The following is a 12,439-nucleotide window of genomic DNA, read 5'->3' on the forward strand; positions in this document are numbered from 1 at the left end:
CCCTGCCCTGCCCTGCCCTGCCCTGCCCTGCCCTCCCCTCCCCTCCCCTCCCCTTCCTTCTTTTCCGTCCACCTTACCTCTCTCCCTTCTTTTCTGCCTGCCTGCCAGCCTGCATTTCTTCTATAGTTTCTTTCTTCCTGTGTGAATAGCAAGGTTGATTTCTAGACCCACTACTGGGGCTTCCTTCACAGCTGTTCAAGCACAGGGGAGAATTGATGGGCTACACCAAAGGCCAGCTAAGGCCCCGCGTACCCCAACTCTCCTACTTCACACCATTCATAATCACAAAGTTCCGTCTGCCTTTCCTTCTCCTGCCTTTCCTTCTCCTCCTCTTCAAAACAAGCAAGCAAGCAAACAAACAATTTCTTCAGTGTTAAGGATAACAGGATTTATTTCACAAGCTTTTTCTATCATAATAGTTGGGGTTGGTTGATGTCACTGAGCCTCAGGCTTCTCCTTGGAGAGTCTGTTCAGGTAGGTCTAGGCTGGGCCTGGTGATCGGAGTTTGTAACAGGCACAGCTAGGTAATCATGATGATCAGGCCCATCGGGGATTCCCTAATCAGATTCAACCCCTGTACTGTGCTGATAAGGAATCGGGGGGCCAGGCAGAGCGGCTCCCTTGTCTGAGCTCACACAGTGGGCGCTGCCCTTGAGGCCGGACATTGCAGCCAGCTTGCCTGTGCCTGCAGGCCTTGTGCCTTGTACTTCACCGGGAGAGACCTTAGACTGACAAGATGAAGACTGGCCCCCCATGCTACAAGTTAGGGGTGCAGCTGGACTGGAACCCAGGTCATTGTAGAATGTTGCCTTCCTACAACGGGCTGGCTTCCTGGGGGGAGGTTCAGTCCATTTCCAGGGCCAGCTAGTTCCTCAAAGGCAAGCGGAGAGGACTGCTTTTTAACTGTGGCTGCCCGGCCCCCATCACTTCTTGCTCTGGTTCTCAGTGAGGCCTGGGGTTTATGGGGTGAAGGGAGAATGAGTCACCTCCCTCCACTCACTGTCACTTGGTCCTCCAGGGGTGGGGTGTCATTTGAAGGTTTGCACATAGCGATAGCCATAGCAACCACTTCCCTGCCCGCACACCATCACTGTCGCCCTGCCCTCTGGCCCCTGGCAGGGCTCCCACAGGCTTGGGAGGTGCTCTCTGTAACCCATCAAAGCAGAAGGGCTCTGGGAGCCCACACTTTGCTGCACGCCAACTGCCAGGCCCTATTCTGCCCTCCCTCGGCTCTTTGTTGCTCCTCTGCTGGGGCCTGCGGTTTGGCATTTCCTTCCTCACCCAGATCGAGCCCCAGCAGCCTCCAACCCGGCTGTTAGAGATACTGTGAGAGGCAACACCGCAGAGAGCAGGAGGTTCTTTCAAGATCCAAAGCAGCCTTGTGCGCTGGTCAGAGCCCCACCAAGGTCTGTAGGAGGAGGGCACTGAGGTGAGCCTCAGTCCCACCTCGCTCAAGTCATTACTGAAATGTCACCTCTTCAGTGAGGCCGGTTCATTTTAAATGGCAACCACACCCCATGCCTGCACTCCCCTTCCCCTCCCCAGCCCCCCACACTGCATGTGCATGGTGCATAGGCATCACATTTCACCTCCTTAAATCTCTCTCTCCACTAGTAAGGATCTTTGTGTTTTGTTCATTGATGCACCTTGAGCACTTCTAAGTTCCTGGCACATAGAAGGCCCGTGATGTACATTGTTGAATAAACAGGTGACAGAATGGGAGTGGCTGCTGCAGCCAGCACCACCTGACATGGCCAGGACACAGGACACTAACAGGGCTCCCTGCCATCCCACATGCCCACCGCCTTCTGGAAACAACCCCTTAAAAGAACAAAAAGAACCGCGTCACAAGCATTCTGACAGCATGGTCAGGAGGCAACTAGGAAGCCCCCCTGCTGCTCCTAAAGCCTCTCTTCCTCTGTGCAGTCATAGAAGCCTAGAGTCGCCAACAACACAATTACAGAGAGTCAACCTTTCCCCTTCTCCTCTTTCCTCTTCTGTACCTAGCCTGTTTATCAAAACTTGTCTATCCCGTTGTTCTAATGAGGTAGGAGGGTTTTGATACCATTTCTTTTCTTTTCTTTCTTTCTTCCTTTTTTTTCTTTCTTTTTGAGACAGAGTTTCACTCTTATTGCCCAGGCCGAAGTGCAGTGGAGTGATCTTGGCTCACTACAACCTCTGCCTCCCAGGTTCAATCCATTCTCCTGCCTCAGCCTCCTGAGGAACTGGGATTATAGGCAAGCACCACGCCCGGCTAATTTTTGTATTTTTAGTAGAGACGGGGTTTCACCATGTTGGCCAGGCTGGTCTCAAATGCCTGACCTCAGTGATCTGCCCACTTTGGCCTCTCAAAGTGCTGGGATTACAGGCATGAGTCACCATGCTCTGCCTGGAGCCCATTTGTTGGGAGAAATCGGGGAGTTGAGGGGCAGGGGAGGTGATAGAGGAATCGAGACTTGGTGGCTGCTAAGGACTTCCTTTGCTAACTTAGCAAGTTTATTTTAGGCTAAACTTGTTACCGTGGGATGGTCATTAAGCAGAAGGAATAGAGATCATGTGTCATTCTCATAGGCAGGCCAGGGACTCAACAGTGTCTGCCTCCAGAGAGCTTGCAGCAGAAAGGAACTGACACGGGGGCGTGTGCATTGCAAGAATGCTGGCTTGGAGATTAGAAAGGCTGGCTTGTGGTGCCGGCATGAGTTGTGGGAGGAGAGGTAGCCTTTACTATTAACTACTACATGGTTTCAAGCTAATTCCTTCTTTGTCCGGTCCTCTGCTACCTCCTCTGTAAAATGAAATTAGACTAGATAATCTGAAGTCCCTTCCAGTTGTCCCCAATCCCTAGGAAACACTAAGCCTGTCGACTACTGAGGGTCTCCTTGGTCTCATCAGTGGGTACTACGTGGGGCTGGAGTCGTAAGTTCTGAATGTTTGAGAGACTAGAATGGATGCTTGTTGCTCGGGCATGTTGGAGATGCAGTTCTGATGGCAAAGCCCTCCTGCCCCAGCGCCCCCAGTTCCATCCTGAGGTTTGGAGATTTGCTAGTTCTGACATGAAAGTACCTGGGGACTAAGAGTATCTTCAAGTGTCTTCGAGAAAGCTGGCCTCAGGGGCATGAGGGATTCAAGGAGTCTCTCATTGTGCAGGCCCTGCCTTTATAGAGAATACCTCCCCAAGCTTTTGTAAGAATCCACATCTTACACATCCACTCGGAGTGGGAGTCTGGGAGGGGAAGATGGAGGGAGATGACAGACCAAAGAGAAGCCCACTAGAGGTTGTGCTAAGAAATCTCCAAGGAGCAGCTGATTCCTCTGGGTCTAGAAGATGGTCTGAAGATTCTTGGGGACAAGACAGCACTGCCAAGTCATGCAAGAGCCAGGGGACCTCAGACCCAGGAAGAGTAAGACAAGAAAATACACAGCTGTTGTATCCAGATCCTAAGGGTCCCGACGTTCGGAGGGGAAGCCAGGTGTGAACTGACAAGTCTTTACGGAGAAGCTCTGAGCTGGACTTGGAAGGCTCAGCCAGACACAGATCAGCAAGGAGGAGAGTGGGCTTCCTGGGCAGGAGGAACGTCTGGCCTGGGGAATAAGGTGGCAAATTCTGGGAGGAAGTGAGGAGCAGAGGATCCCTGCAGAGGTGACAAAGAGGAGGCTGGCCAAAGTTGGCCCTGGTGCCCCAAAGTTCTACAGACCACAGGGCGTCAAGGGTCGGGGGAAAGCTGAGGCCGAGAGGATATGATTTTGTCTCTTTATCTTTCTCTTTATCTTGCAGGATTCTCAGTAAGTTAAGTCAAGAAATCAACAAGAATGAAGAGAGAAGGAGCATCTTCACACGCAAGTGAGTGGGGCTGGTGTAAGGAAATGCAAGATTTTTCAATCCCAGGTTGAGCCTTAAAAGGGAGGCACAGAACTGTTTTTGCCCTACTTTTTGACCTGTATTGGTCCCCTGAGTCCCAGGGATCTGGAAGATGGTGTCCAAGGAGGGAAAGGGGTTCCCTCTCCTGCCCTGCATCCTGTTCCTGGGTCTGAGACATCAGGGGAACTTCCTCTAGAACATCAGGCAGACATGAGCTTCCAGTAATGCCACTGATGTGGCTTGGTGATTTCCAGAATTTTCAGGGTATCCTAGCCCCAGCTGCTGAGCAGCAAGGACACCAGCCCCTCTTGGGCAGTGAGGCATGGCCTCCACTGGGGCTCACTGTCCCTGGACCGGGTTGAAGAAAGAGGGAGATCCCCTTAAATCAATAGGACTATTAATGCAATGCTATTTGCCTTTGCAGACCCCAAGTCCAGCGCTTTCCTGAAGAGACAGGTAAAGATGTCAGGGCTGAGAAGTGATTGCTTTAGGAGGTGATAGGTATCTCAGTTCTCTTGTCTTTCTGGTTTTCGGGGCTCTTTGGGTTCATTCAGGTGACCTTACTGACTTGTCTGTCAGCCAGTTCTTACCCAGAAAAGGGTTTGGGTCTAGATGGGGGGGAGGAGATGTCGCTCTGAGGGTACCTGGCTTATGGCCCCTGTTCTGCTGGGACCATCTTCAGGGACACATTGAAGAGCTCTGGGAGATCTGTAGAGGAAAACAGAGGGACCCCAACTCTGACTGGGCACCTGAACTGAGCTAGTGCCCCTGAATCTGAGTCTTTAAAGCAGCGTTTCAACTGTTCAACTGCGCATAGTGTTTGCAATGCGGATTCCTGGGCCCTGGCCCTTCCTGCTGAATCCAAAGCTGTAGGGATAGGCCCCCAGGTATCTACACATCTTAAAGCACTCCTAAGTCACTATTACGCATGTGAAAGGTTGAGAACCATTGCCGCTCCCCTGGTTCTTCAGTAGAATGAACTCCTTGGGCAGGGTCTCTGGAGCTGATAGTAAGTGGCGAAACCCCCAGGGGTGTGGAAGGTAGGTGGAGGCCTGGGATGGGGAAAGGCATCAGATGGGGAAGCGGCTTTGACTTTCCTTCAAGTGGCAGCTTTCTTCAGTGCTGATGGTAGTGTCATTTCCTTCCACAGAAAGCCACGAAGAAGACAATGGGGGCTGGTCGTCCTTTGTGAGTATGGTGTGGGCTGTTCTCACACCTTTACAGCCGTGTCCAGGGTGGCTTTGTGATAAGGACCCAGCGTGAAGCCAAGTGGAGCGGGCTCTAACATGATGCCAGCACACCCACCTGGGGCTCAGAAAAGGTGTTCTGCATAGGGCCAGACAGGAAATGGCTTCAATTCTGGGAGCCATGCAGCCTCTGTCTCCGCTGCTCAGCTCTGCCATTGGAGCACAAAAGCAGCCACAAACAATGAGCAAACAAATGTGCTTCGCTTTGTGCCATACGCAGAGGGTGGGCGACATGTGGCCCTGGGCTGTACTTTGCTTACTGCACTTTACCCACTGTTACCACCCCCCACCCACAACCCCCACCTCCAGAAACGGCCACTCCTAGAAATCTATTCTCAAGCAGCTTTTCACATGGACTTAAGTCCCCATCGGTGGCATGGAGGGAAAATAACTTCAAAACCTACTGTTAGCCCTGAAAAGACCTCGAGGAGGGCGCGATCCAGTTGGATTTTACATTGAAAGGTCACAGTGCCCCTTCTGAGAGTCCGGTGGATTGTACAACCCCTCCCCAGAAATCTATATGCACAGCCCCTGCACCCACTGCAACCAAGCAGCCTCAGGCAGAGAACTCTATTACGAACTTTAGCCCAATCTATTCATTTTACAGATGAGGCAACTGAGCCCATAGGAGAGCAGAATGTGACTTGTGTAGACCACAAAGCTAGTTAGAGGCAGACCTAGGACCCAGGTAACCAGACCCTCAGTCACGTGGTACTTCTGGTAAAAGGCTGCCTCTAGTGCCTTTAGAAAGCAAAAATAAAAGGCCAGGCTAGGTGGCTCATGTCTGTAATCCCAGCACTTTGGAAGGCCGAGGTCGGCGGATCATGAGGTCAGGAGATCAAGAAGACCATCCTGGCCAACATGGTGAAATCCCGTCTCTAAAAAAAAAAAAAGAAAAAAAAAGGAACAAAGAAAAAACAAAATGTCCTTTGTCCTATTGGGATTCTGGTAAAAGAAAGCATTTAATTTGAAAAAAAAAAAAGTGTTAGCTAAGTTTATTCTTTCTATCTGAAAATGAAGAAATTTGACAAATTTCTTTGGTACAAAGGGAAAATAGCCCAGAGTTTCCACTGAAATGTTTCTGCTTACTCACAGAGGCCAAATCCTTGCCATGCAGCCTCTGGTTCTATGCCTGAGGCTAGTCTTCCAGCCTCTCTGTGAACTGAGGGCCTCCGTTCACTAGTGGCTATAGAACTTGGCAGCTACGTTATGTGCCCAGCTCTTTGCAAGGGCAAACAGGGAAATGGGTGGAGATAAAGAACCCAATCATGGGCATTTTACAGTATGGATACCCCATTTTAAAAAGGCAAACTGAGGCACAATGCAATTTTTTTTTTAAAGGCATTTATTTAAGCAAACAAACATTCATGAATGAGGCAGCACCAAACCAGACGGAGGCTTCGCTGAAGAAGCATGAGGGCTAAGCGTTTATAAAGTGAATGTGGATGTAATACTTAATCCACATTCCAAAAAACATTTGATGGGTTACAGTTATAACCAATCTCATTTAGCCTATCTTGCTGGAAAGCTCCTAGTTATATAATTATAAGTTTGTTGGCTACTTCTGATTGGTTGAGCTTAAGTTCTGTTTTTCTTTAATATAGCCATTTACGAGAAATAGCCCAAGTTAACTTTTGCTTATGCTTGCAAATCAAGTAAGGTTTAGGTCACTGAGGAGACCCAACTGGTTTTGCCTGCTCAGGGATTCGTCAGGCCTGGTTCCCACTTTAATTTACTTTAACACACATATGGCAGAGTATAATTGGCAGCAACACCATGCATACAAATTTAGGAGCCAAATGATTGGGAGAAAATAATTGTTCTAGAAGCAGAGAGGAAAAGTCTGTCATTTGAGAAAGGTTGATGGGGTAAAGGGCTGGTGTTAAGTCGGGAATGACTGGCCTGGGCCGGACAGGGCGAGGGAAAGGTCAGCAGGGGCTGGAGGGAGGCCACGTGCCTGCGGACCTCCATGCTGAGGCTCTTGATCTGAAGCGGCATTTCTCCAGGGCTCTGCCCACCTGCTCCTAAGTTGTGAGAACACTGACTGAGGCCAGGCACTGTGGCTCACGCCTATAATCCTAGCACTTTGGGAGGCCAAGGCGGATAGATCTCGAGGTCAAGAGATGGAGACCATCCTGGCCAACATGGTGAAACCCTGTCTCTACTAAAAATACAAAAAAAATTAGCTGGGTGTGGTGGTGCACACCTCTAGTTTCACCTACTAGGGAGGCTAAGGCAGGAGAATTGCTTGAACCCAGGAGGCGGAGATTGCAGTGAGCTGAGATCACGCCACTGCACAACAGACTGGGCAAGAGTGCGAGACTCCGTCTCTAAAAAAAAAGAACACTGACAGGGCAGGACAAAGTCTTTTTTGCAGTTGGGAAGCCACCCAGTGCTCATTATGCTCCTCTATTGTTGATGTTTTTAATATTCCTCAAGTCAAAAACAAACACAGGAATCTTTCAACTGAGCAGCTTAAAGACAGTCTGTCTGAGGCCACCCAAAGCTGTCAGGATTTCTGGGACATTGGAACATCCCTTTCCTCAAAAAAGCGGCCACTTCCCATTGCTTTTTCCCACACTGCCCTTGAGTGTTGAGCTCTGGGCTCACTGACTCACGCCTGGACGTTGGCGTGACCACGGTGAGTGCTCATCACTGCCGCTGCTGACGCCACCTCTGCTAGGAAGTCATTCCAATGCTCCTGCACTTTCACGGACTGCCTCAAAGGCAAGCACCCAGCACTTAGAGCTTACTTTCCCTGAGACTCAGGAAGGAGCAAAAATAAAATATAGTTACAAATTTAAAATTTAGAGTCTTTTCCAAGAAAGCAGCTTCAAACTCAGTGTCAGATTTCGTGAATAATGGATATGTTGATACACTCAACTCTCAGCAAAAAGAATAGCACAGCCTCTGACCGTCCCCTCCTAGACACAGCCTAATCTGCCTTCCGCTTAACAGGCTTTGTTGATCTGTTTTCCCCATTAGCTAGGCCTTCAACACTGCTCTAGGTTATAATGAGAGGACATTTTTTGAGCACGGGCAAGCTAAGAAATGGTAATCAATTAGTATCATCACAAATGCTCCAGGCCATTAGCCTTTCTCTTGGTGATGCTGGGAGTAAAAAATGTGTTTACTCAAGACAGAGCCTATTCCTATACCCTCTCTTCCAACATCCTCCTCATTTCTTCTCTTTTTCTCTGTTGTGCAAAAAGATGTTGTATAAAAAGGTGGTCCGAAGACCTTCAGCAAGGTCTCAAGTCCATGACTTGCTGCCCCTGTGATACGGTGCTCCCTGACCTCAGTTTCCTCATCTGTAAGATAGGAGTAACCACCTTCAGGCTGCCCGGCCCGGGGTTATGCTGTTGTGAGGCTTGGCAGGGAGACAGTAGGCACAGGCACATCGCAGGCCACAGAGCCTCTACAAACTGCATGGTCCCTGTCACTGTGTTGGCAGGAAGAAGATGACTATGAGAGTCCCAATGATGACCAGGATGGAGAGGATGATGGTGACTATGAGTCCCCCAATGAGGAGGAAGAGGCACCCGTGGAAGATGATGCGGATTATGAGCCACCACCCTCCAATGATGAGGAAGCTCTGCAGAGCTCCATCCTGCCTGCCAAGCCTTTCCCCAACTCCAACTCCATGTACATCGGTAAGGGCCCGCTTCCAAATTCTCTGGCCCCAGCAGCCCAAAGCCAAGCTCCCCACTGCTGCACAGAAGGCCGATGGCTCAGCTTGCCCATGTAGCAGAAAGCTCTGGGTGCAGACACCTGCTCGGCATTTTTTTTTGTTTGTTTGTTTGTTTGTTTTTGAGTCGGAGTTTCTCTCTTGTTACCCAGGCTGGAGTGCAATGGTGCGATCTCGGCGCACCGCAACCTCTGCCTCCTGGGTTCAAGCAATTCTCCTGCCTCAGCCTCCCGAGTAGCTGGGACTACAGACGCATGCCACCACACCCAGCTAATTTTTGTATTTTTAGTAGAGACAGAGTTTCACCATGTTGACCAGGATGGTCTCGATCTCTTAACCTCGTGATCCACCCACCTCGGCCTCCCAAAGTGCTGGGATTATAGGCGTGAGCCACCGCGCCCGGCCTCTGCTCGGCTTCTTAACAGCTATGTGGCTCTGTACAAGTAACTCTACCTCTCTGGGTCTCAATTTCCTCATCTGTGAGATAGGATAGTAGCGTACAGATCACATAGTCTTGCTGTGAGGACTACTAGTACTGCAACCAGCTCCTGCCGTGGTGGCTGGTATCAGCATTGAACTACCCCACCTAAGGCTCTTTGGCAGTTTCAACTCATTCTGTGGTTACTCAGGTGCTCCAAGAGTACTTTCCTGTTCTTCCCTATCTTTTGATCAAATCATAGTTACACGGTATTAATATGTTAGAATAAGCGTGAAGAGACTGAGTAGGGTTTGACTGTAATTTTTAAAAAATGAGACAGTGTTTATGATTTTTATTGTCTCTCTGTCCTTTTAGCCCACTTACCTCTCCATTCACTCGTTCAACAAACATTGTTGATCTGCTGGAAGCCCAGGCCCCATTCTAAGTGCTGAGAAATGATCAGGAAAGACGACACAGCCCCTGCCTCCTGGGGTTTATATTCTAATAGTGACCTTGACAGAAAATAAACAAATATATACTTGTATCATATACTTTCAGGGAGTAAGCTGAAAATTGAAGATCAGTACCACAGAAAATGAATACCATTTAATCTTTTATGTGGTATAACCCATTTCCATTTTAAAGCCCTTTCACGAAACGCTGTCTCAATGTGTCGTGGTGGTTTTTAATCACCTGTGTAATAAGGACAACCATGATCAAGTCTGCTTCATATGTAGAGAAGTGGAGGTCCGGAGAAGCAATGAATAAGCCAGTTGTTGAGCGCCTTGTGTGTGCCAGTCATTAAGTTACACAGTGAGCAAGACAGTCTTCGCCAAGGAACTGACAGTCCAGTAGGTGAGGCGGCCTCTAACAAATGAGCCACGAGATTACTTAGTGAAACTGTGACACAGAGGCGGGAAGACAAGTGCAGGAGATGAGGCTGAGGCGTTTGGCTGAGGGTGTGATCTTTAACTTGTGATATTAAACTGAGATTAAAGGATGAATGCAAATTGACCAAGTGGAAATGGGTGTGGTAAGGGAAGAAATTTGAAGCAGTAGAAATGGCCATGCAAAGGGCCTGAGGCTCAAAGGAGCATGCCCTATTAGAGAAGCTGAGAGACAGTCATTGCTGGTGGAGTGGGGTGAGATTAGGTCAGGCTGGGTCTTGTCTTACCCTCTTCCCTGTGGAAGAGCCACGCCTCTCCAAGCCGGGGACTAGGGTGAGGCGAGAGAGGCACCCGGGGCACAAAGCATAAGGAGACCCTACCCACTCACCTCTCTTGCCCGATGGTCTTGTCCTGGCCTTTCCCTGTCAAAGGGGTAGGAAATTGCCAGCCTGTCAGTCTGGCCTAGGGACACTTCCTTGGCGATCTGGATAATATGAGTTTCTGTTCAGATAATGTATGTTTCTGTTCAAGGCAAATCTAGCTACCACTTAAGAGTCTGTGGTCTGGTAACAGAAGTTGGTGACCAGCTCCTCCCTTTATGGGAAGAGATGAACAAAAGGAGGAAATGTTAAGGAGGAGACAGCCCAGGGCATTGGAGAGGGCAAGGAAGGGCAGCCAGAACAAGATCCGCATGGGCAGAGAGAGCTGACTTCACCCTACATAAGGACCTGGGTGTGCCTGTGAGATTTTTTGCATGTGTGTGTGTCTGTGTGCACACGTGTCTCTGTGTGTGCAGGTGTGTGCATATATATGCATGTGTGTTTGTGCGTGCATGTGTGCACATGTGTATATTTGTGTGTCTGCATGTGTGCGTGCATGTGTGCACATGTGTATATTTGTGTGTCTGCATGCAGAGCTATATGTGTATGTTTACTTCTTCTTTTTTTTTTTTTTTTTTTTTTGAGACGGAGTTTCGCTCTCATTACCCAGGCTGGAGTGCAATGGCGCGATCTCGGCTCACCGCAGCCTCCGCCTCCTGGGTTCAGGCAATTCTCCTGCCTCAGCCTCCTGAGTAGCTGGGATTACAGGCACGTGCCACCATGCCCATCTAATTTTTTGTATTTTTAGTAGAGATGGGGTTTCACCATGTTGACCAGGATGGTCTCGATCTCTTGACCTTGTGATCCACCCGCCTCAGCCTCCCAAAGTGCTGGGATTACAGGCGTGAGCCACCGCGCCCGGCCGTGTATGTTTACTTCTTTACAAAACTGTCTGACAATGCTCCCTTCCAGTTCTGGCGGAGCTATTTACAAAGAGGCCTTTCTTGATTGGTAAAATCTCTGATTAATACCTGTTCCTGTGAAGTGCAAAGGAAGCTGAGCCTGTGTAGAAGAAGAGTAACACCAACTGGGACAGAAAAACGGGCCAGGAGGGGTAGGTGAGATCCAGGCTGGGTCTTGCCGTGGCTGGGGTTCCTGCTGGTACTGATGGTTCTGGGGTTTGAGGATCATGCACCCCCCAGTGCCCTGAGCTACATCTGTTCCTGCAGACCCCTGACCTTGACCAACACTCGCCTTTCACTTTAATAACCTTGTGTTTCCACAGACCGGCCCCTCTCTGGGAAAGCCCCCCAGCAGCCTCCTGTGCCCCCCCAGAGACCGATGGTCGCCCTCCCGCCCCCGCCATCAGGCCGGAATCACTCGGTAGGCCTCCTCCCGTTCTTTTATAGTACTTGGTGTCCACTGCAGTTCTTTCCTCCCCCAGAGAGAAAAATGGAACTATAAACATCTTTACCTCATTCTAATCCAGTAAGAAAAGATTATAATCTTTTCCCTCGGCTGGGAAGATGCATACCCAGGCACTCACAACTGTTTCTTTTTTGGGGTAAAATACTGGGGGTTTTTATTTACTTTCCACTATTTGAGAGAAGTGAAAACTGTAAAATAAACCGTAAGAGAACCGAATAAAGTCCGTAGCACCTGCTGGTGTTGGGTACTGCGCCTTCCTCCCTCCTGCAAAAAGACTTGCGCCACCTTCTGGCCGACACCTGCAATTCCAGGGACAGCTGCCTTCGGACCCAAGGAGACAGAGGTGGCAAACCCCGTTTTCTCTTTCTTCAAGCATATAGCCCAGCTCTTGTGAATCTGATAAGTTCCCAGAGTGACCCTGAGAAGCTCAGACTAAGGGATTGATAGCTATGAATGTGTTCTCTTTACAAGTCTATCTACAAGTAAACATTGCTTTTGAAATTTGAAGACCTTCATCTCCACTATTGAGATGCAGAATTCACTCATTCAATCAGCAGATATTGACTGAGCAGCTACTGTGTGCCAAGTAGAG

The 12,439-nt window shown here is 49.4% G+C and overlaps 1 protein-coding gene across 1 annotated transcript in view; it reads left to right on the top strand.

Moving 5' to 3' along the window:
• Window positions 1–12,439, top strand: part of LCP2 (lymphocyte cytosolic protein 2) — a 53,356-nt gene that overhangs the window by 18,318 nt on the left and 22,599 nt on the right. Inside the window, exons 4-8 of the mRNA XM_017547705.2 lie at window positions 3,776–3,841; window positions 4,284–4,315; window positions 5,010–5,047; window positions 8,561–8,759; window positions 11,705–11,802. Of these exons, the coding sequence (XP_017403194.1) occupies window positions 3,776–3,841; window positions 4,284–4,315; window positions 5,010–5,047; window positions 8,561–8,759; window positions 11,705–11,802 (433 nt within the window). The remainder of the gene's footprint in view (window positions 1–3,775; window positions 3,842–4,283; window positions 4,316–5,009; window positions 5,048–8,560; window positions 8,760–11,704; window positions 11,803–12,439) is intronic.

This window comes from Cebus imitator, unplaced genomic scaffold (assembly GCF_001604975.1).
Source record: "Cebus imitator isolate Cc_AM_T3 unplaced genomic scaffold, Cebus_imitator-1.0 Scaffold200, whole genome shotgun sequence".
Lineage (NCBI taxonomy): Eukaryota > Metazoa > Chordata > Mammalia > Primates > Cebidae > Cebus > Cebus imitator.